This window comes from Rhipicephalus sanguineus, chromosome 3, assembly GCF_013339695.2.
Source record: "Rhipicephalus sanguineus isolate Rsan-2018 chromosome 3, BIME_Rsan_1.4, whole genome shotgun sequence".
In the NCBI taxonomy this organism is placed as follows: Eukaryota; Metazoa; Arthropoda; class Arachnida; order Ixodida; family Ixodidae; genus Rhipicephalus; species Rhipicephalus sanguineus.
The window spans coordinates 138,281,691-138,309,516 of NC_051178.1; the positions used below are offsets into that span (position 1 = coordinate 138,281,691).

Here is a 27,826-nt window from a genome sequence, read left to right on the forward strand (position 1 = left end):
CCTGTTAGTTTCTACCTCCTTGATGTAGCTTCAACACAAATAGTTACGAAAAGAAGAAATTGCGGCAAAAGCAAGATGTAACTCTTTTCAAGTCCGACCAAACCGAAACCGAAACACCGAAGGACGCGGCTGCTTTACTTTTTTTATGCGTCTAGTCTGAGAGGGCGAGAGCTACCTCGTTTCGAGGCTGTGCGCGCTGCGCTTGCCGTGATGGCACACGTCGCCCACGTAGGTTAATGCTTGCGAATCCTCCTTCTGGCTAAATATTCGCGTGATGGATGTGTGCTTATGTAAAGAGAATAAGTGCGTTCCACGTTAGCTTGTGGTTACCCCTTGAATACTGACGCCGGCAACTGTTCGTGGGTGTAACTTTAAAGCAGTTTCCATCTCATTTTTTTATTGTGGGACTGCAAACCAACGCGCGCGCCGCGCGTATTCCATTGCCGCCTATGGCGGTCGCACCCTGTTTTTCCTCTAGCTACATGGCCGCCGGCGGCTTCACTTGCTCCCGTTGGCGGCGGCCGGGACTGCCACTCCAGAGGTTCTATAGAGCCTCCTTGTTCATTTTATGCAAAAAAATAAAACTTGGACGATGCTCGAGCTTCGCCTTCATGAGTAGAACGCGACAGCGTAATTGGGCCCCATGCACATCACCTCAATTGCTTGCCTCGCTTCAGTCCTTGGTGGATGCTTCAACTGTGCCGTAAGGAAACGAAGGACTGTGCGCGTAACATTGGCCGTCTCAAAGCATCCTAGGACGTCTACTGCAAGTATAGTTCATAAGTGCCCACTACGCAGTAATTCTTCCTTTTGCGAGTCAGCGAAGGGCCCAATACGCGTCCGTAAGGCAACACGCGAACCTACGCAGCTGCTCACTTTTTTATGCTTTTGCTGATGATGATGATTAAATATGTCTCAGCGCTTTGTAATGGGTGGGCCTCTCGTTGCACAGTTCCCATGTTTTGACGCCTGGCGTGATCCTACGCTTCTGCCACGCAATATTACATGCGTTAAGGAGAGTCCTCCCCTTACAAGATATTCATATAGTGCATTTTTCGAAGCTGTTTTAAGCAGTGACATGGCTCTATGTAGAACACCTGATTTCCACGCAAACTACCTGGGTTAGAGTCTTGCTCAAACCGAGAATTTTTATTTTTTGTTTTATTTGCATCTTTCTCGATTTTTTGGTCACGGAAAACGCTGATTTTTCGCTCACAACCAACGACGCTGACACCGACGCCGGAATTTCTGCGTAACGAGCTTTTTTACGCTATTGCGTTAATATAGCGATAAATGTTTGGATTGTTAAATGAATTAGTGGAGGAGCGAGTTAAATAACACAGCGGTTAAAACTAGTGACAGGTTACTTTCTGTAGAAATGACAGCAAAACAGTAAATAAAAAATAAAATCAACTCTAAGTTAGCTTCAGCTTTCCAGCGTGGTAACAGTGGCTTGGTAAGTATTTATTGGCTAGAAAGTGCGGTTTATGACATTGGTTTTAAGGTGTCTGGGTGAGTTTCATCTGGTTTTCATTAAGCCGTGCTTTGCTAGAACAACTTTAACTAGCCATTACGAAACAGCAATGTATCTACCAGAAGCTTTACAACATAAAAGCATATACACTAGCGCAAAACATGCTTACGAATGTCAACCCACCTTGGCCCGCGGCAGGGAGGAAGCTGTTTGCTGGCCAACTTTGCCGCTGCTAGAGCTATGCTTCCACATGGCCCAAAGGATGCCGGTATAAAAGGACACGAGCAGTACGAGCGGAACCAAGAACACCATGAAGAAAACGAATCCCATGTAGACCTGGCGGTGATAGAGCGGCACGTCGCGGTCGTAGAATATGGACGCGCAGAAGCACTTTCCCGGCGCCACCTCGACGCTGTGGAACACGTACACATTTGGCAGTGAGGGCACGCACGATGCAAGCCACGTGACGGCCGCCAACTTCCACGGATCGGGACTGGGAGCCAGGGGAGTGGCGATGGCAATGTGCCTGTCTAGAGCAATGGCCACTAACATGTAGGTGGACGAGACGAGGGCGAACGTCTGTAGGAACTTGAAGAAGCGGCAGAAGGCGTCTCCCGCAATCCACACCCTGCCCATCACCTCCCACACGACCTGTGACGTCATCGTGACGCAGGCCACCAAGAGGTCCGCCATTGCCAGATTAAGAAAGAGTACCCTGGCCTTGGAGACGCGACGGTGACGCCGCCTGACGACGAGTTTCCAGAAGACAACGCTGTTACCCACGACGGAAGTGATTATCATGACGATGATAATGAAGATGCGCGCTTGCTTGTGGTATCGAGGGCCCAGCACGTCCTCAGGGCTGAAGTTGTCATCGGTTACGTTATCGGCGATGAAGTTGGTGGTGGTACTCGTCAAGTAATCGTCTTCAGTAACGAAAGCGTCATTTGCTGCCGCTTCCATGGCTTTCTTAGTCTTTAAGCGGACTTTAGATATCCCCTTTTAGTATTTGTGTCTGGACCTTTGTGCCACTGGTAGTGTATAAACACTGTCCCTTGTTCAGGACGTCTGCAGCCATGGCGCGAGCACAGTACACTCGAAAACGCAAAGAATGGTGTTGGAAGTTTCAGCAGACTTGCTCTCATGACTGAATCTTCATATATTTCCACTTGTTCCTGTAAGGGAAATTGAGACAAAGAAGGCTTAATTTCACGAGTGAATACACTTTTTTCTTATTACCACAAAAAATAATATTGCCTCATGTGTTAGTCATTGTTTATCCTTCAGTTACTTCTGTAGGATAATAATGTTCGTCTTCCTTGGGACAAACAGCGGCTTGAACTGAAAAAAATATTCCTGCTTGCACAGAACACTGCCAGAGAAGTGAATATTATTCCACGTGACTAAGACCATTAGAAACGCATTTTGTACGGTTACTCTTGCTTATTACAACGTATAAACAAAAAAGGAAAATACAAACTGAATCGTTTTGGGTCAATGAAAAATAAAGGGACAGTGACGTAAGAAAACTATTTTGAAGAAGCCTGCAAACGTTTCTTTTGTGGCATGTATCTTGCGTGCCCACTTTGTATTACACGTATTTTCTATATAAATTGAAGAGGATGGTCACAAACTCCCCCCCTCCCCCCTTTTTTTCCGGTGGTCAGGTATTTGCGAACGCCAGTCGATTCTAGCCTGAGACGTTCTCTTCTATACGGGCCCGATCAGCATATATTATGAGCCCGCATTAAAAGACAAATATTTAACGCCGGAGTTGCTCGTAAGAGAAATTTTCAGCCAGTCACGATGCCGGACATATTAGGGAAGGCAGTTGACCAGTTGCACAGATTAATTCAGCACAGAAAGCTTTGTGAATCCGGCTCCCGTTCTTTATCGACTAATTCAAGGAAATATACGCCTGCAAGCGCATCGCAAAATCACTAATGCGAATAGTACCGTTTTAAAAATCACCGGCCATTTACTTACATGAAACACCAAAGTCGGATATTTCAGCGTAATTATTACACTGTTTAGCTATATGGTGTTGGTTATTACCAGCAGCCGACTATTACAGTGGCCTACGCGCTAAAACATCGGAATTATTAGCGGCAAAACTTCTAATAGCTTTGCAGTTACCAAACAATAATGAAAAACCCATAGCTGAATGCGAGGACTGCATTTGATACACTTTTTAATGTCAACTATATCTGAAAATGCCAGCGGCCAGGGCCTTTTTCAAGCAATCACGGCAAATTAGCGTGTGCGCCACGCATGTATCTGTCAGATCAGTGGTAGCCACTTCAGGTATTGCTAAGGCAGACCTCTTCACAATAAGAAAGCGACACTTTCCTCTATAAAGATGACTGATTCTTGCATGAGTTACTGGAGAGTGAATGTCTTATTTGTGCAATCGTTCCTTCCATAATTGGAGCCGACAGAATATCACACTTGCTTGGTTAGGTAGATTACGTCAGAACTGACGTCATTCTTGCGGCAACTACGACAAAAACGTATACTAGCAGAAACCCTGTACACCTGACCTTTAGTTACATCAGCGAGTCGTACTACAGAGCAGCGATATAGGCGGAATCTAAAGCCCACTTTTTTATATCCGTTACTCTGGCGTTAAAAGTTATTTTAAGAGCGAAGCTCTTTAAGCCGCCGTTGAAACGTGCGCGATTCACGAAAAGCCAGCCTTCCACCGCTCGGTCAGATACAGCCATGGGACGCGTGGTAGCGATAACCGCGGAGGTGCTATCGCTAAGCCACGCCCAGCGACGGAGACACCTCGCGCCACCAAGTTCCGCCGTGCTTCCGCCGCTCGATCAGATGCAGCCACGGGACGCGCAAAGAAAGTACATACTCACGAAGAATAAACAGCGCATCGTGAAGCGAGGCTTGTCGCTGTGCGAGAACGGCAACGGCAGCGACGAGCAGATGCAGAGTACGCGGCCAAGGAAAGCGAGAACAAGAGACGACGAGAAGATACTGCCGATCACCGTGAGTGGTACGCAGCGCGTATGCATAGATTTGATATATATGCGCGAGCTTTGATCTTGCCTGCAATGGGACACAGTCTACCACAGTGATCACAAGGCTCTGATGGTGAAGATGCCGGTCAAGCCTGCCTGGGTGTACCGACCAGGTGTACCCCTCGATAACAGCAAATACCTCTATGCGGCGATGAGCAAATGGAGACTAGGCTACGAACCGGCTACACTGCTTCTGGATTCTCCCTTGACAAAGCTTTCGCTTAGTCAGAGAAAACAACCGGTGAAGCGGCCACCGCAAGAGCTGGTAGAGCAAGAACATCGCGAAGAATTGGCAGAAGTCTTCAGTGGTGATGATGAACTAAAAGGAATACCCGACGACGAGTCTGCGAGAGAATTTCGATGATGATGATGCTGGTAGCTGCGACGATGACTTCTAGATACTAATTAACACTTCTCTCACTCAGACGGGAACTCTCCGTCTCTCTTAAAAAAAAAAAACGAAAGCTTGCACTCGGCCGCGCGAGGCTTGAGGCACACAAAAGCTGGCCGATTTGATGGTACCATAATAAGCTAAGAAATGCCTACCATTGCCAAGTTCAACCTAGTTACAGTCAAGTTCAGACCTAGCTACAACCAAGTTCAATCTAGTACAGCCACGTTCAGACCTAGCTACATCCAATTTTAAACCTCGAGACAGCCAAGTTCACCTTAGCAACAACCATGGTCAACCTAGCGCCAGCCACGAGACGCCATCACACCGGCCAGAGTCGCTGTGTCTCGAGCCTTGCGCGGCCGTGTGGAAGCATTCGCTTATTTTTTATTGTTTGTTATGATGTTTCTAGGAACCGTAAACGACTGACTATTGTTCTTATCGTGTACAAATGGAAGTATTTTGTCGTACGCGCGTCTTATACCACATAAGAAGTCGCCGATCGAAACATTACCTTGATGCCATGCAATGTGCGCTATTTTTGGGCAGATCCGCCTTTTCCGGAGAATTCCAGTACAAATTGCATTCCTGGGGACAAGGCTCACGACTTTGCTTCGTAAAATCTTTGGGGTTTGATCCACGTTCTACTTTTCAAGTGGTTCTGTTACGGACAACGACAGATTCCGAACGCTCTGTAGCATCGGAGAGGTTGACGAGTTGCTCGGTATTCTGGCACAGTGTCGTGATGTAGTTCGATTCGCTCTCTTCTGGCGACACGCTTCTGGTAAAGGATAGGGTGCCTTCAACGACCACTCTAACGTATTCGATATATTTTCTGGCAAAGAGCGAGGCAGGCGTTATTTGCTGGAGGGCTATCTATGGCAAAGCCGTACGGGGCTCAGGCGTGCTGCCACAAATGTTGAAGGAAATTGCGCTATTTTTGTTTCTTCAAAGAAGCACTTCAGATTGACCGAAAGCGGCATACGAGTTCCTTTTCGGAGGTGAGTGAAACTGCTGGAATTTTTTTCCTTTATGATATGAAAGACTGCTTTGAAGAACAGTGTAGAAGATAAAGAAATTTCACTGGAGCCAACGTTTAGAGAAGGAGACTTGTTTTTGACCACGCAGAAGCTTCTTTCATTAATAGCATACCTATGACCATTTACGCCGATTTCTCCTAACTCCAGCGGGGAAGGAGGCGGACTAATAAGCCTGTGGGTATATGGAGCTTAGTAACAAGCCTGCGTGTCCATAAAAGAAAGGAAGAAATGAAGACATGAAAATGACTGGGAAAAAAAACCTATTGGTGAGATGAATGCCCACAGGGAATCAATAAAGGGGCTGTAATTTCCCCCTAGTATGTAACCAACGAGCTTTATGAGTGTCTATTATGCAGCAAACGTGTTTATCGCTACAGCTTTCGTTTCCGTTGTGTCATAGCACGCTGAAATGGCCGTGGTCACCTGCCGGTTCAAATAAATAAATAAAATGATAACTTTAACGCTCTGCGAATTAACTTCTCGAAGCACAATCAGTGGTGAGAAATTTCAACATTGCCGCGACCGATTTCTTAACAACAGGAACGCTGGAGCTTTACACATGAACTTCCTCTTTATGTTCTTTTTCACATTTAGCCTCGCAAGCACATCTGAAAGTATGCACAAAGGGCCCATATTCAGAGAACGTTCACGCACTAGTAACTTTCATGCGAACAAGGAAAAAAAAAGAGAGCGTCCGACAGGGAACATTTTATGATTAGCGGAGGCGACTAGCCAATCAAAAAAAGGTTTCTACGAATGAAAACCTTTGAGAATTCCATCCCAGGACCCACAACACTCTGTGAAGCTGGGCGACCAGCGAAGCTGTGTGGTGCGGCACGGCAGTATCGCCGCAAGATTCACATCACATGGCGTTGGACATCACATTCACAGCATCACATACAAGATGCATCGCGCTAAATAACAGGCAGCATCGTGGCCGACATCCCGTCGCTTGCGTTCGGTGTTTCGGCCTCTCGCCTGCGCTCTTTCTCGCTGCTCTCGGTGTCTCTCCTCATAATCTCGTTGTTCCTCGGGCGTAATACGTCCGCACAATGAACGCGACAACATCGAAACGAGAAGGACCAGCGCAGACGCGCACGTGATTCCCTGAGAGAGAGGAGCGACGCCAAAATCACGTGGCCGGCTGCGTGTTTTGACGCGAAGGGACCCGACATTCTCCTTCGCCTTGCTGCTCAACGCCAGAGGGGCGCGAGATTCACTGTGAAAGCAGCCGCGCCACAAACAGGTGGTCGCTTGCGTGCTTGCGTGCTCACCCCACGTGGCCACTGGGGGTGGTGACAAACTTATATACGTCCTCCGCCGAAAATTGTTCCGCGTCGTTTTGTCCTCGGATGCGATCCGCCAGAGCTCAGCGATATACAGCCTCTCTGTAAAAATAAATGAATGAATGAATAAATAAATAAATAAATAAATAAATAAATAAATAAATAAATAAATAAATAAATAAATAAATAAATAAATAAATAAAAAGACGTCTTACGCTAAAATGGTTCGTAAGAGAATACCTAGGCCAATCATGATGCTGGACATGCTATTAGTGAAGTCGGCTGACCGAAAGGGTAAAAGTGACTTTCGAAAGAGAAGTTTTCTGGATTCGGCCCCTGATTCTCTTGTCATCAAAACAATGACAAAAATAAGACTAAACGTAAGTAGATGGGAGAGGATGCGATCGATGTGTGGGGCTTCGTAAGCGTTGAGTATATGCGCTTTCCGGTGCGGCGGCAATCGGATCACCCTTTGCGAAACGCGAGATTGGGTTCGCTTCCGAAGTAGTAAAAGAGGGCGCTCCGTTCCTAAGAAAAGGAAACCAATCGCGGGGTTGCCTGAAGCCAATTACTGCCACCGCAGGTACTGAATGGAGGGGGTAAAAAGAAAAAAAAAGAATGTGTGGAAAGGCGCTTGCAACGGGGCACGGAAAGGCTAATTGGCTTCTATACTTGAGCTCTTATGTCATTCGGGTTGCACGCGATGCTGCCTGTAGAGTATTGATCGTCCTTATCGAACGGATGTTATACAACGGGTCGAGTTGAAAAAAAAAAGTGAGAGCAGAGATTTCTTTCCGTTCTGCTGTCACGGGATCAAAGAAACAGCAGCTGCAGACGCTTCCGTGAAATGTTCAAATACGTTTACGTGTATAAGAACGAAAAAATGGGAACGAATCAGGTGCGCGTTCCTTTTGTTTGGCAGCCTAAAGAAGCCGACAGACAATGGAGCCAAGGAAGGCACAGTGGACACTATTTGTAGCTTTTAACTGTAGTAAAGTGCTAGTATATTCTAGGCACTATAACTGTAGTGTAGTCATTATGTCATACATGGAAATGAAAGAAAGGTTACGAAGAAACAACTTACCGTCGGTAGGGATCTATAACCTACAACCTTCGGATAACGCGCCCGATGTTCCACCAATTGAGCTACGGAGGCGGTCGTTCCCCCGTCCACTTTATCGGCTATTTCTGAGTGTGTTATCCCTGGAGTGTCAGCCTGCTGATGGGTGGGTGTTTGCCGGTGCGACTCGTGGCCATGGCGGCGAGTGTGGAACACTATTTTTTGCAAGCTAACGTCACGTGCACGTGATAGTTTTTACGAACTGGTAGCTGACCTATAAACCCTCGAACGCTATACTTAAAGGGACACTAAAGAGCAAAACGATTTTTCTCGAATTAGTAAAGTAGTCTTCCACGATATCAAAAACACCATGCTTGCTGCGAGAGGACGCTTCATAAGCGAGAAAACGCGCAAAAATAAAATGCAGGTGGCGACGCCACCTTGGAATTCCCGCACCATTTGCAGTGACGTCACATATTTTTGACGGCGCCTGCTTGGGCCAACGTAGTTTCTAATCGGTTAAATCGAAGTACATTGTCCTCTGAGGGGGCCAGAGACTTGACATAACGAGTGTGTGGAAATTTCGTCGAGCCAGTGGCGCCAAAATAAGTTAAATCACGAATTACAAAGTTCGGCGCGAAATTTAAAAATGAAACTTTGAAAGTTGGTTTTCTCCACTAATAATAACCTATGGTGGTGAAATAAACTACACAAGAGTGCTCCGAGCACACTTTATCAATCTAAACCAATTCATTGTTTCTCTTTAGTGTCCCTTTAAGGCCATCAAGTCTTCCGGGACGAGACCCTCACTATGAAACAACGTAACTAGAAGATCAGTGGAAGGAACACAGCGCAACAGAAGACGGGGAAAAGGAATGGCGACGCACACATAGCAGTGTGTGCGTTGTCCCTCCTTCCTCTGTATTCCTTCCCATATTTCACCAACACGCCCAAGCTTCTACGCTAAGATCAGAATGAGAAAAAAAGTTTTTTTTTTTTCAAGCGTTATCGGCAATTTCCAGCATCTTTATATGCGAGGTGTATGTGGGGATGTGGAGGGGGGGGGGGGTGAATACATGTCGCGGTATTCGCGACGAATATTAACCTATTCAATTATTCAGCCCCTGCCGTTTTCATGAGCAGCTGCACAGCGAAGGTCGAAAGGAATCAACGTATCTCGACGAAGTGTTTCTTTTATTGCCTTTCCACCGGGACCTGCTGTCACCCTCACGTATGAATGACGCTAAAAGAACGTAAGTTGCTTGGCTGTTGCAATGTTTTCTTTTCTCAGATATTTATTGCATTAGTGAACGGCCACTCTGTTGACTTGAAAGCAGCAACAGAGACGACGATTCCGGTGCCTCTGCAAGCTGTTCCATAACATTGCGGTTTTCTATAGTAACTTGAGATCTTTTGCTTCTGCATGAAATCGATACGAAGGGTAGGACACAGCAGCTTGCATATCGAAATCAATCTGCCTCTTTTGTCATCCTACACAGGCTAAAGAAAACGCGGGCAGCGGAAGGAAGCTAATAGGCCATTATACAAAATCTATAGTTCCATTTTCTGATTCCCGCAGGAGACGCGACGGAGGCCTGAACGTGTTTTTGTTCAAATTCCTTTGACTCGGTATTGCGCAAGAAAAGAAACAACTCTTGCACGGAGCTCCGCCGCGCCTGGGACACCACATCAACCGTAAAACGCTTATGACAATACAATAGGTAATCGAAGGCAGCAGCCGAGATGGCGTAAAAAAATCAACCTCTGTGGAACTCGGAACGAAAATAAAACCAGTGAAATGCGGTGAAAAATGGTATATAATATAACCTTGTAGCTGGAGAACACCAGAAAACGAAGGAGTGACCGTGGTGCGCAGCAGAAAGAAAGGAGGCAACACATTATTGCACCGTGAAAGAAGGTCGGGTTCTCTCGTCTCTATTACAAAAATCCCGGATCGACACAGTGTAGAAAAAAAAAGAAAAAAAGGCAAAACAACGAAGAGAAAAGGAAGCAGTGAAAATGTAGAGATAATATATTGTACTACGGCTATACCCGGAAGACTCATGCTCGGGAGCCTGGCGAAATAACGCGATAAAAGCGTTGCGCTGTAGGAAGTGATTTTAAGCTTCTAAAGGACAGCATTGATTTCTCGTTGGGGCTCACAAATTTTCTGCCAGACTGCCGCAAGAATCCTTTAACTGCCACTTTTTTTCTAACTAAAGGAGGTCACGCATGACGAAATTTAATTTAGCTTTACTCCTTTTTAGCAGCGTTTGGCAGCTATCCAAGGAATGTATAGGCATCTTTGTTAAAGATTCGATTCATTGTCCTCGAGAAGATTCCACCCACACGTTATCCCAGGTATTCAGATGCCACAACGCTGTCGGCGGTTGAATGGGTGAATATGCGCTCTGTAAAATAAAATTTTCTGAGTATTTATGACTGATAATACACATGCATGAATAAAAAAAAACAAAACAAAAAAATTCAGCAGATCCCATGTACCGTGGGAGTCGACGTTATGCGAAGCATGCGGCAGAAAGGTGACTGTGGCGTAATTTTTTTACTGAGCGACACGTCACAAAATGACGCTAAGGATTTGTATAAATTTTATACACGCACATATATATTCAAGAGCCACATATGTGTTATATTAGATGTTGTTTACGGTTAAGTAACGCTGCCAACGACAACGTGGGTATTGCCAACACCAGAAGTGGTAAGCTGATATGTAGTGCTTATACTTGTCCCTTATGATGGAGAACGCACGCACGTTTCACGAACCCGTGTGCATGCGTGGAAGAAGTTCTTGACTGTTCTTGAATAATGTCACCTTCACCGTGGTCAGTGAGCACCAGCAGCTGGTCATGACTTACAGGATCCGGTCCTGATAGCAGTGACGAGGGGTCCATGTGTAGTGTAGTATGTGGTATAGTAAAGCTGTTGGAATTCGTGGATGCCTTGGTCATTTCGTCGACAAACTGTGAGTCGATAGAGCCGGCGACATGTCGGAACCTGAAGCCACCCTTCGCGTTGGTGAGGTATAGGCCGTCGAGGCTGGTAGGCCTGGATAGTGCTACGTAGACCAACATCAGTGGATGGCGCTTGTCGTATTCGTAGACTACCTGGGCGTATGTGGCCTACGTTGCCTAGTCTATAAAGCGGCTGTCAATCAATCTGGCATCATCCTGGGTCAGCATGAGGCCATCGCCCAGCCTCGTAAGAAATGAAGAGGACACTGCGTCATTCTAGCGGACGAAGTGCACTTTCCGAAGCAGTGATGTGGATATCATTTGTAACTTTCGTTAATGTATTCCTGCGAGGTCGAGCAATGCTTCAATATAGCTTGCTGAATCATAGGAATACAAATGTAATGTTTATTAGACTGCTATAAAAGCGGAGCCAACACTGGAAAAACAGACAATCTGATATGACGCCTGTATCTTAGGAGTACACATCGTAGGAGTATCATGTAGTGCTCATTGCTTTCTTGTAAAATTAGATATCAAGCACCACAACCACAATTGACGTTGCACCGAATTTACGCCTGCGTAGGCTGTTTTTCCAAACCAGTTTATAGACCTGGCGTAGCTCAGTGGTAGAATACCTGATTGCCACGCAGAATGCGTGGGTTCGATTCCTGCTGGGATCCTAATTTTCATTCTTTCCTTTCGTTGAGTCAACGCTGCCGATGTCGGTTTTCCTTAACGCTCTAGCATTTTAGTTACCAATGTCTCTTCTGGCCGCTCCCGAGTAGATATAAACTGTCAATCACCTGTGGCGGATACCCGTACACTGCGGCCCGTGGCAAACGGGTGTGTGCCACATGTGTCTAGTGGAAAGGGTTTGACGACGTACGTGACAGGATTTTCACGTTATTCATGTCATGACCCGACAATCGTATTCGTCAAATCTTCGTACCCTCCCATGCCAATTTTTGTCTACACTAGGTTAAGGAGGCGATCATGAGAGCATCCATACGTAGGCGGCTAGATAGATAGATAGATAGATAGATACGTAGATAGAAACGCTAAAAGTGCCAGAGGTTCGCTAAGAAATGCTTCGCATTTAAAACGAAATAGTATTTGCGAACGAGGTTTCAGTCACCACCAACTGGTAGCACTACATGTCCTCTATCTAGCGACCATTGTAAATTCGAATCATTTCTCGTTGGCAACACCCTCCTCAGAGTTATTTGTATAATTGAAATGGACGCTAAAAAACTGTTTACATATGCCATGAGACAAACTTCCTTGAAAAAAAAATATCTTGAGCGCTAGAGATGAAAAAAAATTCAGCTTTAATTTATGACTAAAGCTTCTGGGTGGCGTGAAAAGCGGCAAGGGCTCTGAGAGTGTACAAGATTCTTCTTAAAAATCGATTCACTGATATCTCTTATCTCAGCTCCAGCACCAAGTGGATGAGCTCTTGAACATAAGCGCCTGCAGAACAACTCACTCTATAGGCCGCGGCGGCCGAATTTTTATGGAGTCAAAAGGCCAGAGGTCCGTTTGCTTAATTTGGGTGCACGTTAAAGAACCCCAGGCGGTCGCAATTTCTGGAGCCTTCCACTGCGAAGTCCCTCATAATCATATCATAGTTTTGGGACGCAAGACCACGACATTCATTATTATTACAATTAACTCTAAACGGTGCTTGCCTATCATATTCGTGTAACAACATAAATTTTCTATACTTAATGCGCAATGTGAGGCAGTGGCGTCATTTATGGCAGGATAGCACAATATTTGGCGCGCTAAGCCTCAGAAAATTTCGGGCGCTGTTTGTTCGAATGGCATTGTTTCTCGTGTTTCATGACAGCTGTGTTTAAAGCGCGGACAAGTGTCCAGTGACTGTTGTGTGATCACCTTCTGTGAAGAACTGTAAAATGAACTCTTCTCTAAAGCGCGAACGTTTCTTGTGTGTGAACATTGTTGTCGACTCGTAAGCATTTTTTATGACGTATGAACGTTGCTTTTGTTAAGGGACATTTTCGTGCATAAATTTTGCAAAGTGCTAGATATGGCCAGGGAGCCGGAAATTTTTCTTCTGGTTTCCTTGATATAGCCAGAATTTAACCAGGACCTGTTTAAGAGTGCGCACCTAGGAACCATCCTCTCCCTAAAGCCATTTAGTAATAATAAAAGAATTGGTCACTGGCTGTTGCGGATGGTGATGGCTATCTTTATGGTGGCTAGCGAATTGGCGAGAGGAGAAGGAGAGAGAAGCTAAAAGGAAACGCGGTGATCATATATATAGTTTCGCCTGAAAGACACAGAGCCCGACAAGTATCCCATTACCAATTGCTTAAGGTGGAAGCCTGAAACGATAGTATTATTGGCGCGCGCGAAGATATCTTTAGGGAAGCGGGACTCTTATCTAACAGTGAAGCGCACGCCTTTGTGTGAAAGATATCACGTTGGGTGCTATTTTCAAAGCACACCGTGCTGAACAGACAGACGCCTTATGCTTGTAGGTTGTGCGCTCATCCAGCGTTACAGGGATAACTTGTATATCGTGCCCTTATAAATCGTATTTTTTTTTGTATGCACTGTGTCCCTTTCCCTCATTATGTCGTTGCCAAAAGGTTCCAATAATTTCTACTTCACACGTTCATGTTGTTTCCTGCTTTATAGTGCTTTTTTGTTTATATTTAGCTCTATGATTATGCGATAGCCGGATAACAAGAACAAAACATTTCAACAAAAAAGCTTTGCAATGACAAAATATTTCATGCGACACAGCTAATTAGGAAATGGAACTCCGTCTGGCGAATTTCACAGAACTTTCATACGCGCACTGGGTTAGCAAAACAAATCAAAACAGAATGCAGAACATGGCACATGTATGTGAAAGGATTCAGGTTTACGCAGCTTCCAAAACTACAGAGAGCTGCGTGGGAGCCAGACGTCATTAGGGCTGTGTGAGAGCGACATAAGAATAAGTATAATAAGGGGATTTCATGTGAAAGCCAAGATCAGCACAGACGAGATTAGTAGACGGGATTAGGGTTACACGTTGGTTTAACGCTGTGAGGTCGAGAACAAAGCACTGAAGGCAATGACTTTTTCTTTTTTTTTTACGTTGTGTTCTGCGCAAGGTATCCGTATATAGGAAGGAGAGACGAGAGCTTACAGTGGTACCTATATGGAAATCGATAGGTTAAAGTTGCTTCAGGTTTGGTTGCTGGTTTTCCTTTTTAATGAGAACTAACAGACAGTCGAGCCAAGGAAAGTATAAGGGGCATTATTTGTAGTAATTGCGATATGAATGAGAAGAAATTAATGTGGACGAAAAGATAACTTGCCGCCGGCAGGGAGCGAACCTGCACACTTCGAATTCGTCAACCTGCTTTCCTCATATATGCAAGTATCTGTATACAAGAATTATGTAACTGATGCTTATGTAACCAATAAACTGAAACTGTAACTGAAACTCATGTCGCATATGAGTCACAGAGGGGTGAGTTTGTCGAGCCCAGCGATGCGATTGAGATTCACTCCCACTGTTTTGGTGTTTGGCTTTTATACCGTGCGATTTATGAAATCTCTCCGCCCTGTCTAATCGTCTCACATTTTTGACAAATTGACGGGAGTATCGTCGAAAGCTTACATAATCCTTAATTGTGTGGGTGTGCTTAAGCTTGAGTATGTGTGCATGTTAGTAACCGAACTTGATCACACACTACTCACGGTTTTGCTCGCGGAAAGGCACTGGATGGAGGCGAAATTCTGACGACAGCTGTTATTCGCACTTGAGGGAACACGCTGCCTTGGCTTCGCATGTGATGCGTAATTGCTCTCGGTACAGACTGCTTAAGCGTATAATCTGTTCGTCAGATATGTTTCGTAAATAGAATGACAGCGATACAAGGTAGACAAGTCTGATTTGTCGCAGTGCCAACTGACTGTTATGCTATGTCTTGACTGTTACGCTAAGTTGTATATTGTATATACTGCGGGTTAATTGTGATTAGAAATTTGGACCCTATGTACTTTATGTTTATAGACCCTGTGTACTCCAAGAGCTAAGGAGTAGCCGGTGCCTTATTTGTGCGCCAACATCTCCTTACATCATGTCAATAAAAAAAAAAACTTACGAGCGGGGGAGCGAACGTATGAACCCGTATACTGCCAATGATTCAATGCCGAATGCGGAAATTGGAGAAGTGTGCACCACAAGTCCCTTCTCTGGGACAATGTTTGATATGTGTGAATGACGAAACACCAGGCTGTTTCTGACGTGCAGTTAAGAGAAAATACCACCATCTCTCACACTAAATATAATTTCCCGAATCTTTCTTCAGTCCCATCGACCAGATTGCTAAACAAGAGAAGCCGTCACAGTACAGTCCATGCCAGTGCCGTAGCCAGGGTTGGTTGGGGGGCTCAAAACACACCTCCCCTTGAAATGTTTCAGTTTTGCATGTGTATACATACACGCACACATACAAACGCCCGTACAAACAAACATAAAAGTATGGTTCAACCCCCCCCCCCCCTTTCCGAAAAAAATCTTTGGCTGTGCTACTGGTCCGTGCAGTTTACCACGTCAGCTTGGTTGACTGCGCATTGTGCATTGAGGCGACCTTATATGCGATTCGAGCTTTTCATGAACAGTACCTAAGCGCTTGGCGACCGTATAGTGTAAGTAGCGGTCGGGCAATAATGTACACGTCTCCTCATATTGGCTGTACTATTTTTTCGATTACACATACAACATTCGTACAACCTAGGAGTTGTACGTATACGCACGTGAGCATTCAACACGCGTAAAGCTAAAGTTGTAGTCTGCGTTTTTTTTTACTTGTGATCGCCTTCGTAGAGCACAATGTGGATGAGAGAGAAGACAGGAGAGAAGAAAAGGTGTACATTTAAACTAGACTCAATGGAAGCGCAGATTTGGCTAGCTGGTAGCGACACATTATCAAAGGCACCACTTCAAATAAGAGCATTCAATTTTTAAAATTTTGTTTATCTTTATGACGTACTGTAGGCAAAAAAAGAAAGAAAGAACACGAAGTATAGAACATCTACAACATCGCTGCAGGGTAGAAAAAACGCCAGGCCTGCGCGGAAAGCGCAGCAAAGCGAAAGCTCGAAGAGCGGTATTTCTAGAGCCCGTTATAAACTCTCTTATGGCTACTAACACAATACACTAGCAACGTATCCACTGCGCCACAAATCATAATTTTACAGCGAAAGCTGTTATGAGATCATTTCACCGGCCGTTTTTGGCGCCGTAGTTGTCCGCCGCCGCCGCCGGTGTCCGTAACCAGTATAGCTCGAAATAAGAAAAAAAAACAAATAAGAAAATAAATCCAAGATGGAACGAGGTTCGAACCTGGGCCCTCTGCGTGGGAGCCCAGTATTCAACCTCTGAGCCATGCCGGTGCTTGAAACTGCTTTGCAAAAAGGTCCTATACAGGCTTCATGTCAGGAAAGAACCACATTAGCATATGCAATATAGCGTGGTAGAAGAGTAAAATAAGCACCAAGCGTCGCACAACGCGACTTCTGTAACCAGGCGTCATACAATGCGAATTGCGCAACGAGTAGGTTGTTGAATGCTTCGAACCCATTACAAAGGGCTCTGCCATAATTCTTCATCGTCATCGGGCACAGCATCAACAAAGTGCGCATAATGCCTTACATGCGTTTAGCAGGTACCAACGCTCTCCGTAGAATGACGAAAAATGGCACAGTGCCTGCTGCCCTACTTCTCAAAAATTACAATGATTTATAGCGTAGTGGGTTCCTCGCAAGTGCACTTGTATTGGTTGCCAAGGAAGCCCATAAGCGCATGATCTATTTCCTCGGGGTCTCAGTAAAGTTCTTTGCCCCCCCCCCCCCTCTCTATCCCACGTCAACGTATGTTATACAGCATGGCGGGAGAGGGAAATAGCGACCGGGCGTCACCCAATGCAAATTACATAACTGGTGGGCCGTTTAAAGATTCCAACCCATTACAAAGGGCTGAGCCATAATTCTTCATCGTCATCAGTCGTCGCGTCAACAAAGTGCACATAATGCCTTACAGACGTGTAGCTGGTGCCTCGCTTCTCCGCAGAATGACGAATAGTGGCTTAGTAGGTGCTTCCCAACTTCACAAAAATTGTGATTTATGGCGTAGTGGGTACCTTTCTAGTGTACTTGTATTGTAGCCCCAAGAGAGCTTAACGGGCTTTAGAAACGCCGCTCTTCCAGCTTTCGCTGTGTCTGTGCTGCGGTTTCAGCGCAGGCCTGGCGTTTTTTGTGAAGTTGGGAAGCACCCACCACGACATTACTCGCCATTCTGCGGAGAAGCGAGGTACCATCTTTAAGGCATTATAAGCAGTTTCTTGATGCGATGGCTGATGACGATGAAGAATTACGACTGAGCTTTTGTAATCGGTTGGAAGCTTTAAAGGACCCACTAGTTACTTAATTCGCATTGTGTGACGTCCGGTCGTTATGTCACTCTCCCACCACGCTTTATAACATACGCTAACATGAGAAAGAGATAGAGAGAGGGAATTAACTTTATGGAGACCCTGAGGAAGTGGATCATGGGAGCCTTATGGGCTTCCTTGGCAACCAATAGAAGTGCACTTGCGAGGAACCCACTACGCTATAAATCATCATAATTTTTGTGAAGTAGAGAAGCAGCCACTATGGAATTTTTCGTAATTCTGCGGAGAACCGTGGTACCTGCTAAACACCTGTAAGGCATTTTGTGCACTTTCTTGATACTGCGGCCGATGACGATGAAGAATTATGGCAGAGCCCTTTGTAATGGGTTGGAAGCATTCAATAACCTACTCGTTGCGCAATTCGCATTGTGTGACGCCTGGTTACAGAATTAGCGTTGTGTGATGCTTGGTTGTTGTTTTGCTCTTCTACCACGCTACATTACATATGTTAATGTGGTTCCTTCCCGACATGAAGCCGGTATGGGTGTTTTTGCAAAGCAGTTTCAAGCACCGGCATGGCTCTGACAGGAACCTTGGCTGGAGGAAAAGGGCATGTTTGTGCCATGGGTAACCGATTGCTTAATATGCAGAAAAGTAGAAACAATAGACCACATGTTCCTCGACTGCTGGGACGCTGTGTTTTTATGGGACGTACTGCAGCGTACCATCAAAAAAGATTTCCCCTTAGACCCCCCTGAAATTCGATATCTCTCTGTCGAAAGTGATGACGGGACACCGTTTGATCCAATAATGTTGATTACACTCCACAGCATATGGAAGTGCAGGATGGCCATACGGCACGCTGATGTGGACGCCCGTCCGGCACGTCAATACTTCAAAGAAAGCGTAACCCGTTTTGTTGAAGAACAAAAACTTCTTGAAGATATTCCCGATAGGTTAGATCGTGTAGAGCTTCTTTAACATATGAAGGAGGTTTAGAGCGTCCTCATTAGTCCCCGTATGGCCCTTCCCCTTTTTGCCTGTCGATCCCTCTCCCTTTTTACGCAACCAGTGTTTGTATTGTAAGTAGCGTTTCTTCTTGTGTTTGTTTGTTTCTTGTCAAAAGCAGGCAATAAAGAAAAAAAAACGGCATGGTTCTGAGGTAGGACACTGGGCTCCCATCCAGAGGGCTCAGGTTCGAACCTCGTTCCATCCTGGAATTTTTTTTTTCTTATTTCGTTTTTTTTTTTATTTCGAGCGATAGGGGTTACGGACACCGGCGGCGGCGGCGGCGGCGGCGGCGGCGGCGGCGGCGGACAACTACGGCGCCAAAAACGGACCTTGTTGTTATCCCATAACAGCTTTCGCTGTAAAAAGCAATGAACACATATACCTTAACCAAGTCACTGACTGTTAGAGATTGGTGCATATTTTAGTCTGTTTAATGAACACGGACCCAGAACGAATCTGCGTTCTTTCGTTTCTTATTTTTTTCGTCGGTCTTCTTTCACTGTTAAAGGGGTCATGAGGCACCCCTTGGGCTGATTGAAAAAACACATCCTGCGGAAAGCTGACACGGCTATGAACTGCTCTGCCAAATATTACAGTCGTGCGCGCCGCGTAATGGCCACAAGCGGAGCGCGAAGTTGCCGTTTCCCCAGGCACCCTCTTTTCAAACAGAGGCCGGTTCTCACTCTCGTCGGTGGGCGGGGCGTCTGTCCGCTGTACGTCGCAAGAGACATAGCATGCTTATTGGCCGATAGCCGACGTAAATCGAGAGCGGCGTTCGGATCAGATGCGCTTCTTGCCGCGGGGTGCCGCCACTTGCCGGCACCGCACTCCTCAGTACACGGTAGCCGCACTCGCGCAAGCGAATCACAGCGGGAGAGCGATCGCGTTTCATGACGCGCGCTGGCGTAACTTCTTTCCCCCATGCCATCCCTCCCTGTCTAGCTTCCAGTGCGCTCGTCGGCACGAGAAAAGAGAGAAAGCGCTGGGAGCGTGCGCCAAACCCCCGTAACTCCGCTGATTCTTGACGGATTCGAGAAATTTTTGCGGCAATCGATTCGGGAGGCAGTACACTCCGATACTGAGGCCATTAGATCATTACTTGGAAAAGTGGTTCATGACCCCTTTAATGTTCTTACACAGTGCTGTTAAAGATGCAAGTTAAACCGGGCGGACGCCCACTTTTCGACAATGTCGTTAAAGAAGAGACATAGGAGATAAAAAAATAAAAAGAAAGTAAGATAATACTATATCAGTGAACCCTGGTGTATGCGTGTGTCAAGTTTAGAAACTATCGATTAGTGCTATCAGTTAGAAGTGACTCCGTTGAGAGTCGCGTTAAAGGATCATTGTTCTGTCAAAATGATCGCCTGACTATCGACTTACCAGTCTGAAGGAAGCAGTACTGGATGCAATGGCTCAGACGGAAACACCGGTGTTTTGACCGTTTCCTGACCGTTTCCTACACAAACCACACTCAATACAGCTGTTCTGAAAACCGATCCGATGAGATATGCATGTAAGCGCTCCTTCAGATGACCTAGTTAAATAGCGACAAACTTTGCAAGCAAGATGAAATGCGTGAAAAAAAAAACGTCTTGAAATAGCCCGAGTTCCGCTCGAACTGCCGTCTTCACCCACTCGATCCATCTTTGAAGCTGCAGCTGACACCTCAATGCCCGTACCCCTAAATTATGACTGGGCAAATCAATGAGTACGACTCTTTAGTGAAATATTATGGGTCTTTACAATTTTTGTACTTGAAATTTTCATAAGCTGCGCCTCTTCCTTTATCAACTTTGACTGATTTCCTTAACTATTGCACTATAAACTAGTTATTTCTTCTTTTTCTAATAAAAAGCTCCCTATTAAAGTAGAAACCTGGAAATATCTCATTGGGTTCCTTCCGTCAGCAGCAAGAACCAATTTATATTACTTCACTAAAGGTTATTTATGATGTTTTGACAGCGTTTTGTAGTTCCGCGAGTTTTCGCAGTGCAGCTTTTTTTTATGTATATAAGGAAAGGTTTGTGCCAATGTGTCACGGCCACGGAGTAAGATAAGACAGGAGCGCCGACTCCGCTCGTCGGGAAGGGACACATTGTGCAACGCCAGATCTTTCTTCACGGCGTGTTCGCGAGATGGCGCTACGAATGGAGAAAAGTGGCGGAGGAGAAACTCCGTCGTGGAGCGGAGCCGCGGGCGGGGATTCCCTCTGTCGTTGCTATGGCAACGATGCACGGTCACGCTTCGCCGCGTTCCTGCGTCTGCTTGCCACCCGTTTTGTCGTCTGCTCCCCGCGTGGCGTTCCCCGCCGCCGCCGTCGCAGGCCTCCGCCAGTAAACGCATGCGCTCATGAGCGAAGGCGTTGAGTGATTCCCATGCGCCTCGACAGATGGCGCTACGCGTTGTGATAAACGGAAGGAGAGGAGAAAGCATGTGCCAAAGCGTGAAGGGGAGCGGAGGAGAAGAGCAAAAGAATGAGTTAGACCGCCGCGTCTGCGTTGCACGAATTGTCCCGAGCGAATGCGTTGGGCTGCTGCGGAGTCGGCGCTCCTGTCTTATCTTACTCCGTGGTCACGGCGGCTCCTCCGCCTTTCTTTGTTAATATTTCTTTAGCCGAGATTCTGGCTCAGCTGGTACTTCGCTCGACGAAACTTTCTGCGGTTTACATCTATTAAGAGAATAAGGAAAGGAAGAAGGCAAAGTTCTCCGTCGATGTCACTCCCATTTTACCCACCACGCCTCGAGCTCATGTTGCTTTTTTGGCTCGAACTGAGCAATGAGTGCCTACCGAACAACGTGCTGTAGCGCTTATATAACTGCTTATCTCAAATAAAGGGGAATTCTGATGGCTCGCTCTTTTTCTTTGCCAGACACAACATTAATTAGAACTAAGAGACAAGAAAACCGAGGAAATTATAGGGGGTGTTATTTGTAGTAATTACGATGTAAATGTGAAGAAAGCGAAGTAGGCGAAAAGATAACTTGCCGATGGCAGGGACCGAACCTGCGACCTTCGAATAACGCGTCCGATGCTCTACCACTGAGCTACGGCGGCGGTCATCCTCCCGTCCACTTTATGAGGTACATATGTGAATTTAAACCCAGAAGTGTTAGTCAGCGTCGCAAGTAGCCATGACGGCGAGTGTGGAACACACTTTTTTTTTTGCCAGCAGGCAGAAAAAGAGTGTTCCACACTCGCAATCATGGCTACTTGCGGCGCTGACTAACACTTCTACTATAGGTTTAAATTCACATATATACCTCATAAAGTGGACGGGAGGATGACCGCCACCGTAGCTCAGTGGTAGAGCATCGGATGCGTTATTCGAAGGTCGCAGGTTCGGTCCCTGCCATCGGCAAGTTATCTTTTCGCCCACTTCGCTTTCTTCACATTTACATTTACATCGTAATTACTACAAATAACACCCCCTATAATTTCCTAGGCTTTCTTGTTCTATTTAATGCTCATCTCAGAGCATTTTATAACGATAGGAAGAAACAAACACGGCGCCTAGAAAAGCTCTCAGATAAGATTAAAAGAGGTTTGTTGGCGAAAAGAATTATCCAGGAAACTGCGGCCGAATTCGCTAAGATTTTCATTTCTAAAGGCTATACGCCATTGTACACTGGGCTCGATAATGAGATGCATAGCATTAGGATTGACTGAAGTTTTCTTTTATGAACAGTTCTAGCTTAAGATGCGGCTGCGATTACATTGGTCTGGCTTTAAGCTGAAACGTACTATACTGAGCGAAAACCAATGGCGCTGTCACTGGCACAGATGTTGTTCTTCCTTTTTCCTTTACAATGTCAACAGATAAGGGTGCCCAGAAGCACCAATGAGTTTTTTATGTAAAGTCCATGTAATGTAACAAATGCTGTCGTGTTGCCTTATATACCACTTACGTTGCTGCAAAGGCCTTTATAGCTAGTTTAACCAGCGCGTACCGTCGAAGCTTTCTGTGACACATCACTGGGTGCAGGTATACCAGTCTTGTTACCACGACATTAACATTAGCAATCACAACATTTGCCCCAAGATTTGTCATACATTCAGGTCCAGCATTCGGCAAGCGGGTTATCTTACGGCGACAGCTAGAAGGAGTCGCAACGTCGTCACAATAGCTTGATGCCACTACTTGATTATGGATAATAGTCGAGTATTATGCACTCGACTATTATGGAAATGTCTATGATAACAGCTACAGCGAAAGCGCTGTCCTATTGCCTTATAATATCCGTGAGGATACGTGCATGAACAGTTTAAGGAAGTCGAAGGGGATCTAAAATATGCGATATCCTATTTGGCTTCTCTGACACATCATTAACGTTGCAATAATACTCACATTAAAAATTATCCTCACGGAATCAATATCGCCGTAAATTCCGAGTGCGTGGTAAAAATGCTTGCCCGTCATATTTTTGGAAGTTTCATTTTGGAAACAAACAGCACAGGAAACATCAGCGTGAGGTTCTAATTGTAAAAAGAGGCCGATGCCTTTTGCATGACAAAGAAGCTTACTGCAGGAAACTTCTACAGTAGGATGGTTCAAATAATTTCTGCTTCCGCAGAATTAATTTGGGACATGCAGGAGAGCAGATTAAAAAATGATGTTCGTGGGAAGCCTTTGCGCGTAAATTAACGTCAATCTCACGTAGCGGGTAGCAGCGGTATAAAGCGTTTGCACGAAGACATTTCAACAGAGCTGCGTGCCTTACTCTGCGATCCGGGAAAACATTGAGCCTAAAGGCATTGTAATATTGTCGTTGTATAACGAGCAGCCTGATCCCTCAGGCTGTGCGAGGTCATATTTGGTAAGAACGCGCACAGGCAAAACAGCTTTTGATTAACTTTGCGCCTGTCTCATTTTTCTTTGTGATTCCAGTATGCTACACAATGAAAATGACGCAAAACCATTTTGTCAATATTTTTAGATTCGCGCAGCACCTTTTGTCCCTGAACCAGCGTTACACAATCAAGCTAAGTTTTTTTTTTCCCTTCTTTCTTCATGGCAGCTGGCTTTGACGGTTCTGGTTCAGGCGAATATAAATCGGTAGTTGACAAACAGGGGTGCGTAGCCATGGCGACGGTTTCTGTGGCTTACGCAATCTTAAGATAACCTTCGTGTCGACCCCATATACAGGTTACTGCAATACAGGTGATGAATGCGGAAGTGCCAGTACCGCTGAGACTGCCTCGTGAGGCCCATGTCAAAATAAACCGCAGATAACCAGCAACACGCGGAAGTCGATTGATTTGCAGTGGCTGAATACGAAGAGAGTCGTCATTTGCATAACCTTCATTAATAAGCCTCGATAACATAACCGTTACTACACAAACGTGATTTTTTTTAGTGCCACTTCCTTCTATTGATCTTGAAAAAGCGTGGTAAGCAGTGACACGTGCCGCGCATTCAGCATGAGTTATGCTATGCTATAAAATGCGACATTAGCAAGGCTTTCCTTGCCCATATATGTCCGTAGTATTTCGCTACTATATGGCAACGGTAGTGCTTATGCGTAGGAAATGCTTAAAACTATGCTTCGCTTGTCGTTCCGTAAGTGCGAGTGATGTGGCAACAAAGAAATTGACACATATCTTCCTTGCCCCAGACACGACGTAGTCGTACTAACTAGCGTGAACATCTCCACACAGCTATAAATGGGCGCAGCTCAGTGCAATATCAGGAGCCAGTGGCGTAGACAGAAATTTTTTTCGGGGTGGCAGTGCGGGGGCTGCTTCAACCATCTTTTTTCTATGTTCGTGCGTGTGTTTGCATGCGTCCGTGTATATATACGCATGCAAACTTTAAAAATTACGGAGGGGGGGGGGGGAGTGGGTTGAAATCCCCCCCTCCCCTCAGGGTCAGGAGGCTTGTCAAGATCGCTAGACCTGGTTAGGTGCGCCAATAGGGCAAAAAGCAGCGAGAACATTACTGCCACCCCTCAAGTCGACGAATATTTGCGACCATTCATGCACTTCCTGGAAAGTGCGCTACACAGTTCGCTTCTATATACCGTCCCCTCGGTGCAGTGAAGCAAAGCGGATGTAGATCTGGTAAGACTTTCCCCACTTCTCTTTGTCGTTCTTTGCTTCTATCGCTGAAAGACTTCCGAGACGGAAAAATTGCGGGTTCACGATCGCACTCTAATGAAGTAACATACCACTCTGAACTTCTATGCCTTCAAGTAAAGCCATTTATGCTGCGACTGTAACAGAGCAGTGACGTGCCCGAGCCCATTGCTGCAACGCAGGCGGCCTGTTGATACACGCCGTCTACGTTTTTATTGCAAGTGTTTACCGCGGCGGCCGGCCAGCGAGATTTATCTCGTCGTTCAAACCCAGGAGATTATGATGTTGGTCATTATGATAATCCATTTCTTACGACGCGTATTCGCTAACTATGGTGAGCCAATATGAGAAAAAGTCATGAAGGTTAGGGGGACAGAAAGTCTGAAAGAAAGCAAGACATCGAATAAAACTCTTACTAAAAGAATCAACAGTGACACTAAATAAATGTAAAGTGCAGCAATATGCGGACGAGGAGGAGAAGGAAGGAAAGAAACAAAAGGCAGGGAGGTCAACCAGATGCGCGTCCGGTTTGCTATCCTACACTGGGGGGAAGGGATGAAGAGATTAAAAGAAAGAAAGAAGAGGGAAGAAGGCACTGTCAGGGTACATATGCACCTGTCCATTGCACGCCTACAAGCGGTCGCTTAAACCGGTCGATATTAAAAACAGTAGCAATGCTCGCGTCGCTTTGCTGGCCTGCGACGCGTAGGGCCACGATCCGAGGACTTTCTCTTCGGAAAACGGTCTGTCGTCAAGCTTGTTCAGCGTATTGCGCAGAACGTTTCATTGGTTCACAAAACGCGCACAGAAGCACAGTAGATGTTCTATCATTTCGTCACTATTGCACGAGTCACGTCTGGAGGTGTCTGCCATTCCTATGCGAAAAGAGTACGCCTTCGTGAAAGCTACTCCTAACCACAGGCGGCACAATAAGGTTGCATCACGGGACATTGTGGCGTTGTGAGTAACAACCTCGCTGATGATGCTACCCGGTCCTCCAGCGAGGATGCCCAGACAGCCCCAATACCCTTGTCGAGCACAGACGCGGCAAGGGGCCTTCGCTCATTCGCTGACACAATGTCGCAAACTTTGTTGAGCGACCCCAGTGTCTGGAACTGCCGCCTACGTAAACTAGACCCATCGAGGGAGCTCCAAGTTCCATCGCAGAAATATGCAACAGCGCAAGAGACAATATAGGTGCGAAAAAGACGATATACACAGAATTGACTTTACCGAAACGACTACGGAACAACAAAATGAGTTTCTTTCCTGATGTACCCACAGGTCCAATTCACTGCGGTAGAGTTCTTTCCTCTGCTCGTTCTAGATAAATCGTCGTCCTCCTTGACTGCCATCGCATTCGCAACTATAGCACCGCGATAGAGGAGCTACAAGAGAAGGATATAGCGCCATTTACCCCCCGTGGTAGCTTGAGGCGTTGCTATGTTAAGCTCGGGGTCGCATGCTCGATTCTCGGCCCCGATGACTGCATTTCGATGGGGGCAGAACGAAATAACTCCCGTGTACTTAGATTTAGATGCACGTTAAAGAATGCCAGCTGGTGAAAATTAATCCGGAGTTCCCCGCTATACGGCATGTTTCATAATCATTTTCCTGGTTTTGGAACGTAACACCCCAGAAATTACTATTGCGATAGCAATTATATGGGCACTCTCGGCGGGTTTTTGCCGTCGCCATCACGTTTCGTATGAAATCCAAATCGATAACATCGCCCCGCCCATTGTATGTTCTACGTGCGAGCTAAAAGCGCGCGAGCGCTGGTGAAAAACGCGGCAGGAGGAGAGGTGAAACGAGCGGACCATCTCATTCGCACGAAAAGCGCATGCGATAACATCGGCCAGCGCGCGAGACCTGCCGTCGATGGCTCCTCAAGCAGAGAGGAAGCGCCCCACCTTTATTTCGTCGGGCGAAGGAGCATGAAGGGGCGCCGGTTGGACGAGTAAGGGGGGCGGAGGGGGGAAGGGGGGCTGCGTCGCTTTTCAGCAACTGCGAACTTTGATCAATATGGCGAGGTCGCGAGAGCTGGAGCGCGCGACCTCGCCAGACTGTGCTCACAGACTGTGCTCTCACCGCTCACTTCGCGTTGAGGCGACAAAAACCGCTTACCTCCTTGGGGCGGCCGTACTCCCTTACACCCTCGTTTTGTCGAGTTACGCGAGATCGGATTCAAAAGAGTTAGCTGCTCGCCTTACTTCGTATAACATTGCAATTTGTTGCTGTCACATTCGTCGCTTCGCATTTGCGGCGAAACTGCGATTTTTGCTGTTATTATAATGGCTCCATATATTTGCAATAAAAAAAATGCCACTGTGTTCGTCACTGCTACATCATTATTCTACTCGGCGTGTGTAACGCTTGAGTGATCCCCCTATGATGTCATACGCCCGAAAGCGTCGCTGCAATACGAAACACCTGCATAGCTTTGTCACAGTTTTTTCTTCATCTATTACACTTTACCGGGCTCACGTTCTAAGTTCCTTTCTCTCAATCCTACTTGTGTCTCAATGTGTGTCTGCGTCTTATTCTTCGTCGTTATTCTTTAAAACAGCGCGTATCCAGTCGACATGAACCAACTAGCCCCATTCATCGCCCTACTTCGCAGTTTATTGAAAGAAAGCGGCTTTTGCTTTACCTCGCCAATTTGTCGCTATGCGCTAAGCAAAAGGGCATTGCTCTGTGCTCGCTTCGCCGTACCTGAATCTACGCCATCTAATACTTTTCATGCGCTCACAGTTGAACAATCAGCGATGTCTTGCTCACTGATGTTCGGGTGAAGCCCACGCCCTCTTGGGTACGAGAAGCGCTTCGCTGTCGCGCCCTCGTGCTAAATTCCCAATGCATCGACATAGATGCCGTTGTCGCAGACATTTCGAAGCTACAGAGGTGAACTAAGTGGCTTTGAATATACCTACCGACGCACACTTGCAGTTTAACGAGGAACGCTGTTGCCAGAGATGAGAGGCAGTGACGGTAACTTGCGTGTTAGGCGACTTTACAGAGAAGAAATCAGTAGTTTTAATGGGGGGGGGGGGGCGACAAAGACT

The 27,826-nt window shown here is 46.1% G+C and overlaps 1 protein-coding gene across 2 annotated transcripts in view; it reads right to left on the bottom strand.

Annotated features, from left to right (window-relative positions):
- The window catches only part of LOC119385109 (arg8-vasotocin receptor-like), a 94,077-nt gene that overhangs the window by 61,801 nt on the left and 4,450 nt on the right, over positions 1 to 27,826 (bottom strand). The window contains exon 1 of one of the 2 annotated variants that reach the window (XM_049413464.1): positions 1,811 to 2,649. In XM_049413464.1, coding sequence (XP_049269421.1) covers positions 1,811 to 2,437 — 627 coding nt within the window. In that variant the 5' untranslated portion in view covers positions 2,438 to 2,649. Of the gene's footprint in view, positions 1 to 1,657; positions 2,650 to 27,826 lie in introns of those variants that run through there. The other variant, XM_037652645.2, reaches the window with a different exon arrangement.